The sequence below is a fragment of the Anolis sagrei genome, chromosome 2 (assembly GCF_037176765.1).
Source record: "Anolis sagrei isolate rAnoSag1 chromosome 2, rAnoSag1.mat, whole genome shotgun sequence".
In the NCBI taxonomy this organism is placed as follows: Eukaryota; Metazoa; Chordata; class Lepidosauria; order Squamata; family Dactyloidae; genus Anolis; species Anolis sagrei.
Genome location: NC_090022.1, coordinates 165,460,343 through 165,480,317, shown reverse-complemented (window position 1 = coordinate 165,480,317; position 19,975 = coordinate 165,460,343). Strand labels below are relative to the sequence as shown.

The 19,975-nt window shown below is 43.2% G+C and overlaps 3 protein-coding genes and 1 pseudogene across 3 annotated transcripts in view; 1 reads left to right on the top strand and 3 right to left on the bottom strand.

Moving 5' to 3' along the window:
* Positions 1-495, top strand: part of HGD (homogentisate 1,2-dioxygenase) — a 37,796-nt gene extending 37,301 nt beyond the window's left edge. Inside the window, exon 14 of the mRNA XM_060763385.2 lies at positions 204-495. Coding sequence (XP_060619368.2) covers positions 204-329 — 126 coding nt within the window. The 3' untranslated portion in view covers positions 330-495. The remainder of the gene's footprint in view (positions 1-203) is intronic.
* A 5,194-nt stretch (positions 496-5,689) lies between these two features.
* NDUFB4 (NADH:ubiquinone oxidoreductase subunit B4) lies at positions 5,690-12,801 on the bottom strand. The gene is made up of 3 exons (XM_060763384.2): positions 12,494-12,801; positions 7,165-7,311; positions 5,690-5,837 (listed from the first exon to the last, which is right to left on the bottom strand). Exons 1-3 carry the CDS (start codon positions 12,791-12,793, stop codon positions 5,775-5,777), a joined length of 510 nt encoding a protein of 169 aa, XP_060619367.2. The 5' UTR covers positions 12,794-12,801; the 3' UTR covers positions 5,690-5,774.
* Positions 7,883-10,860, bottom strand: LOC137096093 (coiled-coil domain-containing protein 28A pseudogene; annotated as a pseudogene).
* A 4,694-nt stretch (positions 12,802-17,495) lies between the features above and the next one.
* Positions 17,496-19,975, bottom strand: part of LOC132767942 (tumor necrosis factor receptor superfamily member 1A-like) — a 30,600-nt gene continuing 28,120 nt past the window's right edge. The window contains exons 9-10 of the mRNA XM_060763392.2: positions 19,815-19,941; positions 17,496-18,408 (exon numbers count right to left, since the gene is read on the bottom strand). Of these exons, the coding sequence (XP_060619375.2) occupies positions 18,140-18,408; positions 19,815-19,941 (396 nt within the window). The 3' untranslated portion in view covers positions 17,496-18,139. The remainder of the gene's footprint in view (positions 18,409-19,814; positions 19,942-19,975) is intronic.

Below are 19,975 nucleotides of genomic sequence, written 5' to 3'. Positions count from 1 at the left end.
GAAAACATATCCTGGAGTCTCTGCTTTTCATGTTTTGTACTTCTGGATTTAATGTTCTGATTTTAATGTTTCAAAATCCTGGTCTGAGACCGTGATAGAATTAATTCATTCCCACACATGGAAGCAAGTTGCATTATGTAATGAATATAAACTGGGTCTTGCAGGTCCCTTCCCTTTCTGAACACGTCTTCTTCTTCCCACAGGCCTTCATGTTTGAGACTTCTTTTAACTTGGCTGTCACCAACTGGGCTTTGAAAAACAGCCTGGACAAGAACTACTACAAGTGCTGGGAATCCCTGAAGAGCCATTTTAATGCAAAGCACAAGTGAAGAGTCTAGTTATGTGTATGCTCAGATTTTTGCTCCCAGTCCAACTAAGAATATTAAGGGAGCTGACCTGGATCAGTATTACATGCAAATACTTATGAGTAGCTGAAAGGATGAGTGACTAGTAACTGACTGAATAAACAAAACCACATCTTAATTACCCAAAGAATGCTTTATATGTGAAACTAGAAAAGTCTAAAAATCTCCAACAAAATATGTCTGGTGCATTTTCAAAAACACCCTTTAAATATAATACTAAAAATAGTCACATGTTTAATGAAAATTTGGGGTTGATTGCCACAACCATAGCTTCGGTTCTCCAGAACTCTTCAACATATTTCCGCCGGGATCTCCCTCCGGGATTCTCCGCCGGGATCTCCCTACCACGATTGATACAGTAAGCGAACTTGGGACTCCGTGGCTACTCGCTGGGTACATCCTCGACCGGTTCACCCCGCTGGATGCAGAGGCTGTCGATAGGATCATGACCGCAACTAGGCTAACCACCTGCTCCCTCGATCCGTGTCCCTCCTGGCTAGTAAAATCTTGCCTGGAGGGATTACATGAACCTCTGTTGAATATAATAAATAGTTCCCTTGAGCAAGGAGTTTTTCCAGAGGGTTTAAAAGAGGCGATGGTATCTCTGCTGCTGAAGAAACCAGACTTAGATTGTTCGGTTCCCTCTAGCTACTGCCCAGTCTCGAACCTTCCGTTTCTGGGCAAGGTGGTTGAGAGGGCAGCAGTGGAACAGTTGCAGCAGTTCCTAAATGATACAGCCGGACTCGATCCCTTTCAGTCCGGCTTCCATAGTGGGCACGGGACGAAGACTGCGCTACTTGCCATCACAGATCAGCTTCACTGCCAGATGGATCAAGGCGGATCAGCACTGCTAGTGTTATTGGACCTCACAGCAGCATTTGATATGGCTGATCACATTCTACTGACCCACTGCCTAGCCATGACTGGGGTTAGGGGGATACCCCTTAAGTGGGTGTCCTGCTTCCTCCAGAATCGGGGACAGCGTGTGGTGAGGGAAGGGATGGTTTCCGCGAGGTCTCCGCTAGTATGCGGGGTCCCGTAGGGAGCCATTCTCTCTCCTCTGTTATTTAACATCTATATGCGACTGCTTGCCCGACTGGTGCGGAGCTTTGGGCTTGAGTGCCACCAGTATGCTGATGACACTCAGCTCATTCTGAGGATAGAGGGCCGGCCGGACTCCGTACCTGAAAATTTCCATCAGTGCCTTGAGGCCGTTACTGGATGGTTGCGTGCAAGCAGCTTGAGGGTGAATCCAGCGAAGACGGAGATCCTTTGGCTGGGCCGTCCGGGTGGGAGGGAGGTACAGCTGCCTACCCTGGATGGCGAGACACTACGTCCGTCATCTTCTGTAAGAAGCCTTGGCGTCTTATTGGACCCGCTGCTCACAATGGAGGCCCAGGTCTCTGCTGTGAGCAGATCTGCGTTTTTCCATCTACGTCAGGCTAGGCGACTGGCTCCCTTCCTATCTAGGAACAACTTGGCTACGGTGATCCAGGCGACAGTCATCTCGAGGCTTGACTACTGTAATGCCCTCTACATTGGCCTTCCTTTGTCAGTGATCTGGAAACTGAAGCTGGTGCAAAATGCGGCGGCTCGTCTTCTCACCGGGGTGCCGGCAAGGTGTCATAACACCCCAATTCTACAACAGCTGCACTGGCTACCGATTGAGTACCAGATTACTTTCAAGGTGATGGTACTAACCTTTAAGGCCTTACATGGTCTGGGGCTGGCGTACCTGAGAGCCCGCTTATCCCCCTACCAACCCCAGAGATTACTCCGGTCTGAAGACCAAAATTTGCTTGCAGTTCCTACCATCCGGACTTATCATTTGTCATCTACTAGGCAGAGAGCGTTCTCGATTGTGGCCCCTTATTTATGGAATGCCTTGCTGGTTGAAACTCGAACCATCTGAGACCTACTTGCTTTTCGGAAAGCCTGTAAAACTTTTCTTTTCCGACAAGCTTTTGATGGGTGAACAACTTGGGGGTCACTGCTTATTGTTATTTTAAAGCTAATTGTATTGTTTTAATCTGCTTCTGTAAACTGCTTCGAGCCAAATTGGGAGTAGTGGTATACAAGTTAAATAAATAAATAAATATTTAGATTGTAGAATATTTAGAGGATGTGTCTACTGCAATTCTGCTGCAAGTATTTTGGACCATGGGTAATTATAAGGGACTGTCTTCTAGAGAACAAGACTAGACCTAGAGTAGAAAGATTAATATGGCCACTTACTCTCACTAACATGTCCAATTTAGCCATCAGAACAATCAAAAAATACTGGAACTTAATAAGGGACATCCCGGGCTGTGAAAGACCCCCATTAATAGCATATAAAAGAACCAAGAGCATTGGGGATTTTTTGGTACATTCAGATTTAACACATAATGTTCGGACCATGAAATCAAATCTGATTGGCAATTATCGGTGCCATCATTGCTCAGTGTGTAACCAATTGGTGGAGACTAAAATCTTTACACACCAACACCCACCATTGATAATTAAATTCTCCCATTTTGCTACATGCACAACCAAGGGGGTTATTTACGGGATTATTTGTGAATGCAATCTGATGTACGTTGGCCAAACTCGTCGAGAAGTGAAGTCTAGGATTATAGAACACCGGAGCAAAATTAGAACTAATTCCAGAGATTCCATACTGTATAAACATTTTGATGATCTACGGCACAACCCTGAATCTTTTAAATACCACATATTAGAAGTAGTCACACAATCCAAACACATGGACTTTAACATTAAACTCCTACAAAGGGAAGAATATTGGATCTTCAGATTACGAACGGAACACCCATATGGTCTTAATGAACACAATTCATACAGTTGCTATATATAACTTTGAGGTTTTTTGTATTATCCCTTGTATACTATACATCCCTGGGGAGTACATTACTCACAACGCCATCTAGTGTTGACATTTTCCACACCTATAACTTTAAATGAGCCTTAAATTAACTTCTCTGTCTCCTCTACATCTGATGCTCATTTTCCTCTTTAAATAGAGGAAACCCCCAGATCTTGTTCATACTCGCAATTAGAATCAAACTCAGAAGCAGAGTATCTTGTGAGTATACACCTAATTGGTGAAATATATTGGGAAAACATTTATTTTGATATATGTAATTTTTAAATGTTAATAGCCACAATTTGTTCCTTTTACCTAGATCCCATTGCAAAAAACTTAAGTATCTCTTATGAGAACATTTGTAAAAGATTGAACTTTGTAAGTATTTCCAAATGCATTCTATTACATTATGTTCAACCTATACAATTGTAAAATGTATTTATGTATGTAAAATTACAGACCACCCGAAGAAGGCTTGAAACAAAGGCCGAAACCGGTCGTGGGAGGCTGATTCATGAACATACAACAATATCACTAAAAGACTGTATAGAACTTATTTCATACTGCTTAATTTTGTGATTACTGTGAATTGAACAGTCTAAGTTTCACAATTGACCTATTTGTTGGACTTATTCATTATCTTATCCTTATAAGTGGATTATTTGTGTTTAACCTGTCTACCAAGGAACCCATTCATATTGTAACTGAATTTCCTCCCCAGGGTTTCAGGCAGGATTCTTTCCGGGATTCTTCAGGACTCTGAATCACCCCTCCCCCTAATCCCAACTTTAAAATAGTGCAATTTATGGGCACCATTCATAAAGACTCTCAAAATACATGAAACGAAAAACTCTATCCTACTCAGAAGCATCACCTAATCCCATGCTCCTCCCGAGCACCTCTATTTTCCTTTGCAGTCCCTCAAAATGGTAACAGAAAGTGAGAACCTCTCAGAAGAGTTCCAGAAATTGAAAGATGCAGCAGAAATGGTGCAAGAGAAGTAAAACTATATTCACTCTACAAGTCTACATAGGGACCACCAAACGCAGCGCCCAAACAAGAATCCAGGAACATGAAAGGCACTGCAGACTCCTTCAACCAGAGAAATCAGCCATAGCAGAGCACCTGATGAACCAACCTGGACACAGCATTTTATTTGAGAACACAAAAATGCTGGACCACTCTCACAACCACCATGTCAGACTACACAGAGAAGCCATTGAAATCCACAAATATGTGGACAATTTCAACAGAAAGGAAGAAACCATGAAAATGAACAAAATCTGGCTACCAGTATTAAAAAATTCTAAAATTAAAACAGCAGAGAGAAAAACAGGCAGGGACATCTAATCACCTTTCAATAAGAGTTTGCTCCAGGCACAGTCAGCCCATTGTATGCTAATCAAGGTGGTCAATTGAAAAGATTCACACCTAGCCCAACTTACAAAAGCCTTTTGTCTCACCTTGGTCTTTCCACAGATATATAAACCCCTTTTTTCCCAGCTCCAGCAGACCTCACCTCTGAGGAAGCTTGCCATAGATGCAGGCGAAACGTCAGGAGAAATGCCTCTAGAACATGGCCATATAGCCCGAAAAAACCCACAAGAACTATATTCACTCTACTTACTAAGGAGAGTAGCCATCTTGACATAATTTAGTTCAGATGGAACTTAGGATACAGTATCTCTGAATTACAGAGGAACAACTGGAGACCCATTTCATCAAATGTATGAAGTGAAGGTAGTAATGTGTTTAAAGCACTGAGTAAAATGCAAGATATGAACTCCACCGTCTTGTTGAACTCAAAGAACATTTAAGTAACAGGTAGCCCCCACCCCCCATCCCAAAAAAACTCCATGATGACCTCTAAAGTGCATCTGAGACATGCTGGAGTAATTGGATATAGCAGTTTTGATCCCTTGGGTGCAAAAAACAGTTCAAAGATCAGCATATGGCCCTTAGGTTGGACTTTGCCCATCACTGCCATATGTGAAGAAGATGGAAATGAAGAGTTTTGCAATTCTGCAGCTTCTTGTGGAGGAGCAATTCTAATAATCAGTGTTACCTTTTCACCTCTTCTTAAAAGTATTTTTCTTAAGTTTAATGACTTCAAAATACTGAGATTATACTAAAGAATGTGTATGTAATTCCCACTGTTTAGTTGTAACTGAATGGAAAAGAAGGTACTCCCTAGATAAAGAGTTCATAATGGCGATTTCCCAAATGCTGCCATACTTCAGGCGGTATATATTTGTTTCTGAGGATCTGGCACAATTGTTTTTGATACCACTTCATGCTTACATCAGGAGAATGAGCCCTCATCTGTTTATCCTTTGTCCTCGTCTTCCCGTTTCCACATATTTTGAGAGTATGCTTATGTCCCAGAACCCAGACTGCATTTGGGTTAGGAGAATTTTCACCCACATTTAATATATCTTACCATCAAAACAAACAGGATTAATCAGTTTCAAGGATTTATTTTGAAATATTAGCAATCTTTACAGAGAATAAGCACAGCAGCATTTTCACCACACATCTGTGAGGACTTAATAGGAAATATGGAACGGTCGCTCATACTTGCCTTCTTGTATGAGCTTCTCTCTATAATCCTGCAGGGGAACAAAAATATTAAAATTGTGTTACAGTAACAATTTCTACAAAAAATTTACAAACAAAACCAATTTACCGTAAGCTAAAGGTATACAAAAAGCAACATCAATACATAAGTGGGCAATAGGCAAGGGTAAAATTATATGAGACTGCAAAATCACCAAATGCAGAGATGGCCCTAAAGCTCTTCACACTAAAAATTCTGCTGTTGAGAAACTCATGAAAATACATTTTTAGCTGTATTTGCAGTTTAAGGTTTTGCCAAACCCACTTAGAGGTCTTGTTTTGCTATCATTTTACAAAATACAAATAGTTTCGCATAATATTTAATGTAATTATTTCTGTAGTATTCAAGTATTCAAATAACTTTAACTTAGTGGTGGCACAGATTTACCCAGAAAATAAATTAATGCATTTGGAAAACATGCTTTGGAAACTAAAGGAACTCAGAACAACTCTCAATAGTTAGAGGAGTCCTCAGTGGCTTAAAAAAAGTGGAGGGGGGTGGGTGAATTTTTGCATTAGGAGAATTAAAATAAGATTCAACAATTCTTGATTTTAATGGCCACAAGCATCAGCAGTGAAGCAAGCTCTTTGGATTTCACAACATGTGCATATTAAGACACTCTTTTTATTTAATTTTTTTTGTCGTGTTAGGAGCAACTTGAGAAACTGCAAGTCGCTTCTGGTGTGAGAGAATTAGCCGTCTGCAAGGACATTGGCCAGGGGACACCCGGATGATTTGGTGTTTTTATCATCCTCGTGGGAGGCTTATCTCATGTCCCCGGATGAAGAGCTAGAGTTCATAGAGGGAGCTCACCCGCCTCTCCCCGGATTCGAACCTGGGACCTGTCGGTCTTCAGTCCTGCCAGCACAGGGGTTTAACCCACTTTGCCATAAGGTGTATTTCTTAATTTAAAAGAAGTGACGCAGCTAAAAGATGGCTGGACTATGAAGACTGTGGATCTCCATTTTATGAATCAGAGACAAGGCTCACCCGTGATTTTTTTCTTTTTGGTTCGTAGGCATAACACATTTCCTATTGCCAGGAAAAGCCCATTTTACTTGAGCTCAAAGATAAAAAACAATTTTACTGATACACAACGAGGCTTCAGATAGAACTAGGCTACAGAATGCCTCCTCCAAAAGTCAGCCAGTGCCAAGGATGAGGTTTTCCCCTTGGCACACAGATACAACCCAGGAGGATGGAAAAAAGCAAGCATGCTGAATACCTTGCAAGGAGCTCAGAAGCACAGCACAGCAAGACACTTCTAATGTTAATCATTCAACAAAATTATAATTGAAATTGTATACTTAAAACCTTACCCTTTCTGCTTTAATGACATACCACCAGAAAAAAATGGGTCCTAATCCAAAAAGTGCACCAAACAGTGAAGTTTTGGGTGTGACACGGAAGTTGGGATAGACGTTTTGTGACCTGGCATAAACCCAACGGGTCATGGCAGGGTCATCCTAAAACAAAGAAAAAGAAGAGCAAGTGTTTCCCAACTGTGGTTTATGACAAACACAACCTGAGAGAGATACAAAATATAATCACAACAGACAAGATATATTAGCTTCAACTTGACACTTTCGTGTACTTCATGCCTTAGGCTTGCACTAAAAAGATGGCGGTGAGGAGGAATCCAGTAGTACAGAGTGGTCATTCCTCCTCAATTAAAATAACTTTCGATGGGTGAATAACTCGGGACTATGTCTGTTCTTAGAATCATAGAATCAAAGAGTTGGAAGAGACCTCATGGGCCATCCAGTCCAACCCCCTGCCAAGAAGCAGGAATATTGCATTCAAATCACCCCTGACAAATGGCCATCCAGCCTCTGCTTAAAAGCTTCCAAAGAAGGAGCCTCCACCACACTCCAGGGCAGAGAGTTCCACTGCTGAACGGCTCTCACAGTCAGGAAGTTCTTCCTAATGTTCAGATGGAATCTCCTCTCTTGTAGTTTGAAGCCATTGTTCCACGTCCTAGTCTCCAAGGAAGCAGAAAACAAGCTTGCTCCCTCCTCCCTGTGGCTTCCTCTCACATATTTATACATGGCTATCATATCTCCTCTCAGCCTTCTCTTCTTCAGGCTAAACATGCCCAGTTCCCTGAGCCGTTTTATTGTATTTTATAGTTAATTGTATTCTTTTAATCTACTGCTGTAAACCGCTCCGAGCCAAATTGGGAGTAGCGGTATACAAGTCAAATTAAAAAAAAAAAAAGATAGACCCGATTTGAAATTACAGCACAAACAGAACCTAGCAGCAGTCATGTGCAAGGTGATGAACTTTATGTTGTAAGGCACTTTGTGCTCTATTTCTGCAAATGACCAAGGCTAGGGGCAGTCTGCCTGCTGGGAGAGGCATCTAGCAATCATGCTATGTAACAAAATTTGCAACATTTTCTGTTCCTGGCTTGAAAGTGTTATTTCCTGTTAAACAGTGCGGTACTTAGAATCACAGAGTTGGATGAAACCTCGTGAGCTATCCAATCCAACTCCCTGTCAAGAAAGTAGTTGATATAATCCAGAAACTTCATTTTCATGGTTACCACAAACTATGTTGAACTGGTTGAGACTATGAGATATTCCTTGAAAACCTATAGTAAAATGTGCTGCGCTATGTCCTGCAAAAACAAAGTTTTTGCAGTTTAATAAACTTTCCCCATGTTTTTATGATAGAACCAATTAGGAAATGACATTTATATAACAGAAACAAAAACTGTATTATATAGTGTTACACTACTGGGGGTCTCAAAAAGACAGACTTGATTTGAAATCGCTACATCTCTGCAAGCACAAACCACCTGTAATTGAAACCCTTAAGATGCACAAACTTTGAATCGCATGAAAGGGTGTTTCAACAGTTTCAAATGATGTGATATGCCTCTCCCAGTGCACAAACAGCCCCTAGCACCAGTTATTTGCAAGATGGCAACCCCTACATCATGACACACTTTGTGCTCTATTTTTGCAAATGACCAAGGATCTCATCAAAATAGAGAAGGGATTTATTTATTTATTTATTTACAGCATTTGTATTCCGCCCTTCTCACCCCGCGGGGGACTCAGGGCACATTACAGTGTACACATATATGGCAAACATTCAATGCCAATTTTAACATACAACATATACAGACATACACAGAGGCTATTTAACTTTTTCTGCGACACTGATGAAGTACTTCCGCACGCGCTCCCTTCGTTCATCTGGAGAAGCCCTGCTTGCGATCCCACCTGCGTTGCAGGCGCGTTTGGTGGGGACGAGGGACAGGGCCTTCTCTGTGGTTGCCCCCCAACTCTGGAACGCCCTCCCCAAAGACATTAGACTAGCAACCTCATTGGCAGTCTTTGGGAAGAATCTGAAGACCTGGCTATTCCAATGTGCCTTTCTGGAATAGGATAACACCCAGCACTATGTCCCAGAAGCACTTTATTAGATTTTAAGACTCTCTGCACACTGCACTTGTCCAGAAATCCAAAATACCACCTAACACACCCAGCACTTTTTAACCTGTACCCATCACTGGCCCGGCCCTGGTTTTTATTGCATAATGATGTAATGTTTTGTTATTGCTTGTTGCTTTGTTTTTAATTTGCTTTAAATTGTATTGTCATTGTTTTGCTGTTGTTGTGTTGAGGCCTTGGCCTTTGTAAGCCACATCGAGTCCTGCGGGAGATGCTAGCGGGGTACAAATAAAGTTTAATAATAATAATAATAATAATCAGCGCTGCCTCTGGAAAATCCTGCAAATCTCTTGGGAAGACAAGCGGACAAATGTCAGCATGCTGGAAGAAGCAAAGACCACCAGTACTGAAGCGATGGTCTTCCGCCATCAACTCTGCTGAACCAGCCATATTGTCCGGATGAGGGAATTAACACAGAGAGAGAGAGAGAAGAAAAGAAGGTGGTGCTAGGCCCAGTTCCATACCATGTGAGCCTCATAAACTGTGGTGGCTAGACAACGAACACCCACTACATGTGAAGGAAGTGGTCTGCAAACATTTAGAAACAAATTTATTTATTTATTTAGAAGTTTTCTATACCGGCCTTCTCACCTCAATGAGGGACTCAGGTCGGTTTACAGCATATATAAAAGTACAATCATATATAAGTACAACAAAGTGCAAAGTCATCACATATTAAAATAGTACAATAAAGTACAATAGAACATCATCATCACAATTACCTAAGCCAAATCGTCAATCCAGTCATGATCATAGTCATACTCGTAGTCACAGTTCATCATAATTCATCACAGGGAGGAGGTTCTAGGTTCAGTCCTCAAATGCCACATTCCAGAGCCAGGTCTTTAGTAATTTCATCTGACAATAGTCGATCCAAATTGGAATCACTAGCTACTTTTCTCTTATCTTCAGGAAGTTCCTCCAGCTCTCCATAAAGCTCCAAGTTCAAGCGAGCCAACTTTTCCTGCATTCCTCTTACATGTTCCATTTGCTCTATGGAGCATTCATTTCCAAATGCTTGACGTTTGCTGGAATGGAAGTCATTTAGAAGACTCAGAAGTCCTTTTTCCATCTCTTGAACATCTGAAACATCAGTGAGAAATGAAAGCTGGATTGGAGCCGATTGTGCGCCTTTGTTCTCTCCTCCAGGTGTTTTGGCTTTCTCTTTCATGCCTTTCTTAAACTTTGGTTTCTGTAAAGGTGGCTGGGGTGCAGGATTTGAAAATGCTGTACTTTTACTTGGAGGAACCGAGTTTTTCTTATTGTTGACAACCTGAGTAATATGAGAAGTAGATGACTTGGGACTCCTCCTCTTGGATTTTCTTTCTTCCATTTTGACAGATCGCTGTTGTGCAATATGCTAATGCTCTTCTACAGTATCGGAGAGGATAGTTATCTGCTTTCATAGAGGCCTCATCCTGGGTCAGCGTCTAGCTCCGGGGGCGAAGCCTGGAGTATCTGGCCCAAGCAGGCGTCCGTCGTCCGAGCCGAGGGTTTGGATCCAAAACAGCAGTCCTCGCTAACAGTCAACATGGATTTATCAAAAACAAGTCATGCCAGACTAATCTGATCTCCTTTTTCGATAGAGTTACAAGCTGGGTAGATGCGGGGAATGCCGTGGATGTAGCGTACCTGGATTTCAGTAAGGCCTTCGACAGGGTCCCCCATGACCTTCTGGCAAGGAAACTAGTCCAATGTGGGCTAGGCAAAACTATGGTGAGGTGGATCTGTAATTGGTTAAATGGACGAACCCAGAGGGTGATTCTCCCCAATACTTCCTCTTCATCCTGGAAAGAAGTGATGAGCGGAGTGCCACAAGCAGGGTTCTGTCCTGGGCCCGGTCCTGTTCAACATCTTTATTAATGACTTAGATGAAGGGTTAGAAGGCATGATCATCAAGTTTGCAGACGACACCAAATTGGGAGGGATAGCCAATACTCCAGAGGACAGGAGCAGGATTCAAAAACGATCTTGACAGATTAGAGAGATGGGCCAAAACTAACAAAATGAAGTTCAACAGGGACAAATGCAAGATACTCCACTTTGGCAGGAAAAAACGAAATGCAAGATACAGAATGGGGGACAATGCCTGGCTCGAGAGCAGTACGTGTGAAAAAGATCTTGGACAGCAAGTTAAACATGAGCCAACAATGTGATGTGGCGGCAAAAAAAGCCAATGGGATTTTGGCCTGCATCAATAGGAGAATAGTGTCTAGATCTAGGGAAGTCATGCTCCCCATGCTCTATTCTGCTCTGGTTAGACCACACCTGGAATATTGTGTCCAATTCTGGGCACCACAATTCAAGAGAGATATTGACAAGCTGGAATGTGTCCAGAGGAGGGTGACTAAAATGATCAAGGGTCTGGAGAACAAGCCCTATGAGGAGCGGCTTAAGGAGCTGGGCATGTTTAGCCTGAAGAAGAGAAGGCTGAGAGGAGACATGATGAGGGCCATGTATAAATATGTGAGAGGAAGCCACAGGGAGGAGGGAGCAAGCTTGTTTTTTGCTTCCTTGGAGACTAGGACGCGGAACAATGGCTTCAAACTACAAGAGAGGAGATTCCATCTGAACATGAGGAAGAACTTCCTGACTGTGAGAGCCGTTCAGCAGTGGAACTCTTTGCCCCGGAGTGTGGTGGACGCTCCTTCTTTGGAAGCTTTTAAACAGAGGCTGGATGGCCATCTGTCAGGGGTGCTTTGAATGCGATATTCCTGCTTCTTGGCAGGGGGTTGGACTGGATGGCCCATGAAGTCTCTTCCAACTCTTTGATTCTATGATTCAATGAATCAAAGCTTTGTGGTTTGTGGTTTGCGCCGGAAGCGCAAGCCCCGCCGGAAGGAACCCCGCGCAACAGAGGACGGGCCGAGGGCCAGAGCGGCCTCTGAGCATTTCCTATGCAATAATATGTATAGCAAATTTTTCAAGACAGATTTGAAACTGACTGTAGTGCAGATATGCAGATGTGCCTTTAGTCTGGAGTCCAGGCATGTCAAACTGCGGTCCTCCAGCTTGGGCCTCCAATTCCCAGAAGGCCCCGCCAGCTTGTTGAATTCTGAAAATTGGAGGCCTTCACAGCTGGAGGGCGGCAGGTTGAGGCGGCCTGCTTGGGAGGCCCCACGCTGCTTCATGGCAACGCTAGTCCCTGCCTCTCAGCCAACCGAGGAAGGGTGGCCGCTCCACTCACGATGAGCTGGGTCCGCCGGGGGTCGTTGAGCTTCAGGAGGTAGTCGCGCTTGAGGCGGGCGCGGAGGGTGAGGCGCTCGGCGGCGGCGCGGCGCTTCTCCGGCGAGGCATCGTACTCGGCCGGGTCGAGCTGCGGCGGGAGCGAGGCCAAGGGCGCCGGGCGGTACTTGGTGCGCGGGGGAGAGGGCGCCTCCATCTTGAAGGGCAAGGAGACGCCGCCGGAAGCGCAGGCCCCGCCGGAAGGAACCCCGCGCCACGCACTACAGAGGACCGGCCGAGGGCCAGAGCGGCCTCTGAGCATTTCCGGGCGGAGAGGAGTCCAACCAATTTGAATAGGAGCCTCGCGAATGTATTCCGGGTGGAATCATAGAACCATAGAGTTGGAAGAGACCTCATGGGCCATCCAGTCCAACCTCCTGCCAAGAAGCAGGAATATTGAATTCTTCCCTTCTGCTGTCATCCCTTCTCTCTCTCCTTCCTTCTTCAGACCTCTCCCTCCCTTTCTCCTTGCTCTTCTTCATCCCTTCTCTAACCCCCTCCCGTGATTAGAGATATTCCCAGGATTCCCTTGTGAGTGTCTACATTGTGATGATGTTTATTTATGATATCACTAGCTGTCCCCTGCCACGCGTTGCTGTGGCCCAGTCTGTTGATCTGGAAAATAAAGTAATGAGAAAGTGTTGGTTTCTAATATATGTAATTTCTTTATGCTTGTGAGTAAACAGTATTTCTTGTTGTTTCTTTGTCAGTGTTGATGTGGAGAGTGTCTGGTTTGCCTACTCTGGAACATGCAACATATCATAGTCCTTCTTTAAGGGTCCCTTTCAAATCTATGATGCCATATCTGTGTTTGTGTGAATCATATCTATTTATCTATATCTGGTTTGCCTACTCTGGAATATGCAACATATCATAGTCCTTCTTTAAGGGTCTCTTTCAAATCTATGATACTATATCTGTGAGTGTGTGTGAGAGAGAATCATATCTATCTATATTTATGACTGCATGGCTCTTTGTCAGGAGGGCTCTGATTACATTTTCTTGTCCTGGTGAAGGGAGTTGGACTGGATGGCCTTAAGTATTTTCTGTTGGTCATGGGGGTTCTGTGTGGGAAGTGTGCCCCAATTCTGTTGTTTGTGGGTTTCAGAATGCTCTTCATATTGCCGAAGGCTTTCAGAAGCCATTGAAATCCACAAACGTGGACAATTTCAACAGAAAGGAAGAAACCATGAAAATGAACAAAATCTGGCTACCAGTATTAAAAAAATTCTAAAATTGCAACAGCAAAAACAGCAGAGAGAGAAAACAGGCAGGGACATCTAATCACCTTTCAAGAAGAGTTTGCTCCAGGCACATTCAGCCCATTGTATGCTAATCAGGTGGTCAGTTGAAAGATTCACACCTAGCCCAACTGACAAAAGTCCTTTGTCTCACCCTGGTCATTCCACAGATATATAAACCCCTTTTTCCCCATTTCCAGCAGACCTCACCTCTGAGGATGCTTGCCATAGATGCAGGCGAAACGTCAGGAGAAATGCCTCTAGAACATGGCCATATAGCCCGGAAAAAACCCACAAGAACTGAGAATGCTCTTTAATTGTAGTGAACTATAAATCCCAGTAACTACAAATCCCAAATGTCAAGGTCTATTTCCTCCAAACTCCATCTGTGTTCATATTTAGGCATATGGAATTTTTGTGTCAAGTTTGGTCCAAATCCGTCATTGTTTGAGTCCACAGTACTCTCTGGATGTAGGTGAACTACAACTCCCAAACTCAAGGTCAATGCCCACCAAACCCTTCCAGTGTGTTCTGTTGGTCATGGAAGTCCCGCATGCCATGTTTGGTTGAATTCCATCATTGGTGGAGTTTAGAATGCTCTTTGATTGTAGGTGAACTATAAATCCCAGCAACTACAACTCCCAAATGTCAAGGTCTATTTCCCTTAAACTCCATCTGTGTTCATATTTAGGCATATGGGATTTTTGTGTCAAGTTTGGTCCAGATCCATCATTGTTTGAGTCCACAGTGCTCTCTGGATGTGGGTGAACTACAATTCCCAAACTCAAGGTCAATGTCCACCAAACCTTTCCAGTTTTTCTGTTGGTCATGGGAGCCCTGTGTGCTAAGTTTGGCCCAATTCCATCATTGGTGGAGTTCAGATTGCTCTTTGAATGTAGGTAAACTATAAATCCCAGCAACGACAATTTCCAAATGATAAAATCAATTTTTTTGAGTGGAGGACATAAATTGGACTGTTAGGTGTCTTGTGTCCAAATTTGGTGTCAATTCCCCCAGTGGTTTTTGAGTTCTGATGGTAGCACGAACTAACATTACATTTTTATTTATATAGATTATTATTGAACTCTATAAAATGAAGGCAAATGTACATGAATCCATGAACTTCAGTAACCTCTCTTGACCAACCAGAGATGGGACGTAATGTATGGAACAAAGAACCTTCCTGGATCCCAATGGAAGCCCATCTGCCTACTGCCAAGCAGTTCCCCTTCAGGGATGTTAGTCATCCATGGGACAAAGGTCCAGGACAAAACCTTGATTATGTTCCCATCAACAAATATACATCTTTGGGACTGTTTCTTTGTCTCCCAGCATGGGAAGATGTCTGGGAAAACAATCCCTATTGTCCTTTCCAGCAGGGTTCAGTATCTACATAATCCTGCCAATTTTTATTGATTTTATTTATTTTGTATCAAAAGCACTGCATAAATCAGTATAAAACTGATAAAAATAGAAGGAGCGCAGGCAGTTGTAGCCTCCAACAATTCGGAGTTGTCTGTTCTGCTCCACAGTCACACAAGGTGTGGGATTCTTTTAGGTAGTGCCATTTTGCCAGGTTGTCTTTTGATCTGCCAGCTCCGCTTCTGAGTTTGTTCAGGGACTTCCAAGTTGCCCATTCTTGGTTTGCCCCTGGAGGAAGACCCTCGTGGGGGGCCATCCTGTTGGGATTTCCTGGTTTAGCTGCCCAGAGGGAGAGCCTTGCTGTTGCTGGGAGGACGCCAAGAGGGGGGGTGGTTTTCATAAAGGTTTTCCTTGATTTGAGTCTACTGGGAGTAGGCTGATAGCCATGTAGTGGATGGCTTTCAGTGTTCAACCTTATTTCTCTCACATTTAGCAGCAACTAAATGTGAGACTAAATGTTTGTGGGGGGGGGGGGGGGGGTAATGCCAGCTAGCTTGTTGAGTTTATCAATAATAATAATAATAACAACACTTTATTTGTACCCCGCTACCATCTCCCCAAAGGACTCAGTGCAGCTTACATGAGGCCGAACCCAAACACAACAATACAAGCAATAATAACAATACAAGCAATTAAAAACATAAACAATAAAGATTAACAATAAGACAACACACAATTAAAAAACAGTGGGAAGGCCAAATGTAGAGTTAAAATTGGAAATAATGCTGGGACATGAACGGAAGGTGATACTGGTGTTTGTGGAAGGGCATACGAGCAGACTTAAAGAAATGTAAAGTGCTATGGGATCATTATTCCGGGAAGGCACACTGGAACAGCCACGTCTTCAAGCTCCTCCTGAAGACTGCCAGAGTTGGAGCCTGTCTGATGTCTTTACGGAATGAGTTCCAGAGACAAGGGGCCACCACCGAAAAGGCCCTCTCTCTCATCCCCACCAATCAAACCTGCGATGCTGGTGGGATCGAGAGTAGGGCCTCTCTGGATGATCGAAGGGATCGTGTGGGTTCGTATACAGAGATACGGTCACACAGGTAGGCGGGTCCCAAACCGTTCAGGGCTTTGTAGGTAAGAACCTGCACCTTGAATTGGTCCAGTAGATGAATGGCAGCCAGTGGAGCTCCTTGAACAGGAGGGTTGACCGCTCCCTGTAAGGAGCCCCAGTTAACAACCTGGCTGCCACCTGTTGGATCATCTGAAATTTCCGGGCCGTTTTCAAGGGCAGCCCCACATAGAGTGCATTGCAGTAATCCATTCTAGAGGTGACTAAGGCATCGACCACTTTGGCCAAACAGGTGTAGGTTTCAGACATCCTGTGATTATTCTGCATGTTTCATTCAACGCTATGTTCACCAGCTTTGCATGGGCAGACTTATGCCAAAGAGGGTTTGGTTTGTGCTTGATGTTCAAGCAGTGTTTCCTATATGCTAGTGTTCGATCTAAGGTGACATCAAGATATTTAGGATGGAAACAATGTTCAAGCTCTTGACCTTCCCAGGTGACTTTCAATTTTCTGTTGGCTTCACGATTGCGTAGGTGGAAAGCACACATTGTCTTGGCAGGGTTAGGCTTCAAGTGGTTATCTTTGTAGTAGCTGGAGAGATCTTTCAAGGCATTAGTAAGTTGGATTTCAACTGTTTCAAAGTCTTTTTGCATGTGTTGTTAGGCCAAGGTCATCAGCATATATAAAGCTCTTCGTGAGTGGTGGTTGAGGCAGATCGTTTGTAAAGATATTAAACAAGGTTGGTGCAAGAACTGTGATCCTGCCAAATCATCTTTTGGACTTTTCTTTGTCTCCAACACACCATTGCTACACACCTAGGAGCTGGCTTGATTCCCAGGGACCTCTCTGCCTCCAAGACCGCCTACGCCAGCCCATTGGAAGCCCTGGGGCCTCCATGCCCAGCTGGGAGGAGATCCCCGGACATAATCACCGGCCAGGGCCAACCTCCTAACCAATCAGAGGCCTGGGGGACACCAGCTGGCTTCTTGGTGCCGGCCAATCAGGAGAAAGGGGGGGCTTTCAAAATTTAGCAATGTTAATGCATGAGAATTCTTGTGTATAAAAATATCTGCTTATGATTATGTTTTTACACTTGTACTCTTCAAGCATCCGTGCTGTACAAGTGTCCCTTTTGTGCAAACTGAATAAAGTATCTGTTTGCTTTCAACCTGGTGAGATTATTGGTTCCCGATTTCTGTTTTGTGCTACCAACAGTTAGCAAAGCTTGCCAGGTGTCCCTCGGTTATCCATGGGACTTAGAAAAACTACAAATTTACGGCATCAACTGTAAAAAGAAGTTATATTGAGGTATGGCAAAGAGACCATAAGATACACATCAATAGACCATAAGATACACATCAACCAACAATGTGATGCAATGACAAAAGAACAAGAGCTTACAGTCTCTATAAAGGTTTTTTTTTTCTGGACAAATGGAAGGTAAAATACATAGAATCATAGAGTTGGAAGAGACCTCATGGGCCATCCAGTCCAACCCCCTGCCAAGAAGCAGGAATATTGCATTCAAATCACCCCTGACAGATGGCCATCCAGACTCTGTTTAAAAGCTTCCAAAGAAGGAGCCTCCACCACACCCCGGGGCAGAGAGTTCCCCTGTTGAACAGCTCTCACAGTCAGGAAGTTCTTCCTCATGTTCATCTCTGGAAGGAGAATTGATCTTGACAGGGATAACAGCGATGATATCTACATACAATGTAAAATGATTTCTCAGCAACTGAAAGTGAACAGCTGAATGAAGTTACTCTACTGAAAACCATTATGTCACTGGGAATATATAGGGATTTCAAAGTTTTGTGTAGAGTGTAGTGGTTCATTTGCACACAGGAATTGCCATGGTGTTGATGTCTTCAAGAGATAGACATTCATGCTTGTATTCCTTTAAAAAGTCTCATGGAAGATGGAAATGCTAAGGCTGTTTGGTCAGAGCCTCTTGGATAGCTTCGCTACAGCCAGACAGATTCATTTGGTTGAGAACGTTACTGATATGCTCCACAGAGGCACCATGACCGGCCTGCTGTTTCCATTGTCTTAGCATCTCATATTGTGCTTCTCTTACATGCCGTTGTTCAATACTGATTCTTTCCATCGTGTTGTCATCCAGTCCCAAGTAACGCATGAATTCCCTCCACCGGGACATAGGTACATGATCTGCGATGGTGTACAAAACATTAGGATCTGTGGGGAAAAAGAACAAAGGGGAAGCCAAGTGTTATTCTGGACCGCCTATGCTATTGTTTGGTCTATCCACTTAAAAAGTTCCATCAAACTCAGCATGACATAATTCTGGATAAATATGCTAAGGATTGCACTACTGCACAGAAGAAACACGAGGCCTTCTTAACTAGCATGGAACTATTTGTGATCATGTAGTATGCAGAAGGAAGGGCACAGGATGCATTTGTCATTCCCAGGGTATTTGATAGCTCCAAAAATGCCACAATGAATATATATCTCAAAAGATCCCTTGTATCCTCCAAGAGGTATGGTGGCAATTATGGACCACACTTGAGGCTGATTAGGCAAGAAAACAGACCTTTTGGGAAAAGTAGGAAATTTATACAAAATTGTTCCAGGAACATGTGGGAACGTTTTGAATAAGAATGTTTTAAAACTGAACATTAAAAAACAAAAACCAAGGGTGGAGAGAAGTTGTGCTGGTACAGCTGTACCAGGAACTCCCTCTTTATTTGCTTCCTGTCCCTCCTTTCTTCTTCCTTTCCTTCCTTTCCTTCTTTTCCTCCCTCCCTCTCTCCTCCTTCTTTCCCTTTCTTCATTTCCTTCCCTCCCCCTTTCTTCACCCCCTCCTTCCTTTTCTTCCTTCTTTCCTTCCTGTCCCTCCTTCTTTGTTTTCCTTCCCTTCTTTCCCTCCTTCCTTCCTTCTCCCTTTCCTTCTTTCTATGTAAGAAATAAATACAATATTTTATATATTGTTATATAGATTACTATATAATATGTTACCTAAATATATATAATATTACTATATAATACAAATTAAATGGGACAGTCAAGAAGTAACGAGGGAAAGAGGGAAGGAATGAAGGAAGGAAAGGGGGAAGGAAGGAGACAAGGAGGGAGGGAAAGAAGAAAGGAAAGAAAGAAAGATAGAGAAGCAAGGAAGGAGAGAAGGAAATAAAAAAGTGAAAGGAAAAAGAGAAGGAAAGAAGGAGAGAAGGAAAAAAAGACAGGGAAGAAAGGAAGGAAGGAAGGAAGGAAGGAAGGAAGGAGAGAAGGAAGGATGCAACCAAAGAGCAAAGAAGGGGAGAAAGAAACAGGTAGAGATGGAAGAAAGAAGAGAAATAGGAAGGGAAAGAAATAGAGGAAAGGAAGGAAAGAGGAAAGGAAGGAAAGAAAGAAAGAAAGAGGGAGGGAAGTTTGGCCACAGCAACGTGTGGCGAGTACAGCTAGTGATGATAATAAAATAGCATAATTTGGGATCCTGAAAGTAAGGATGGAACATAAGTAGAGGAGTATGTTCTTAAATCTCTTCAATACTCCCATCACATTCTGAAGATATGCTACACAAAGTCAACTTTTCTCACTTGCGCATATGGAAATGAACTTGGAAATGAAGCTGAACTCACAATCTGGAATCAGTGTTTCTCTTGCAGGTCTTACACAATCGGATAGCAGCACGGCTGGGCTTGCCTGTGACAATTGTTGCTCTTCATCCTCCCGACACAGAAGGGAGCAATTTGTTTTATTGTTGTTCTAATGAGCAAGGACAACATAGCAGATAAAATGT

Coding starts and splice junctions, on each gene's coding strand:
- NDUFB4 (XM_060763384.2), bottom strand. CDS start 12,793: ATGCTCAGAGGCCGCTCTGGCCCTCGGCCGGTCCTCTGTAGTGCGTGG. Junction 7,312..12,493: donor CCCGGCGGACCCAGCTCATC/GTGAGTGGAGCG, acceptor TCTTTGTTTTAG/GATGACCCTGCCATGACCCG. Junction 5,838..7,164: donor ATGTCATTAAAGCAGAAAGG/GTAAGGTTTTAA, acceptor GTTCCCCTGCAG/GATTATAGAGAGAAGCTCAT.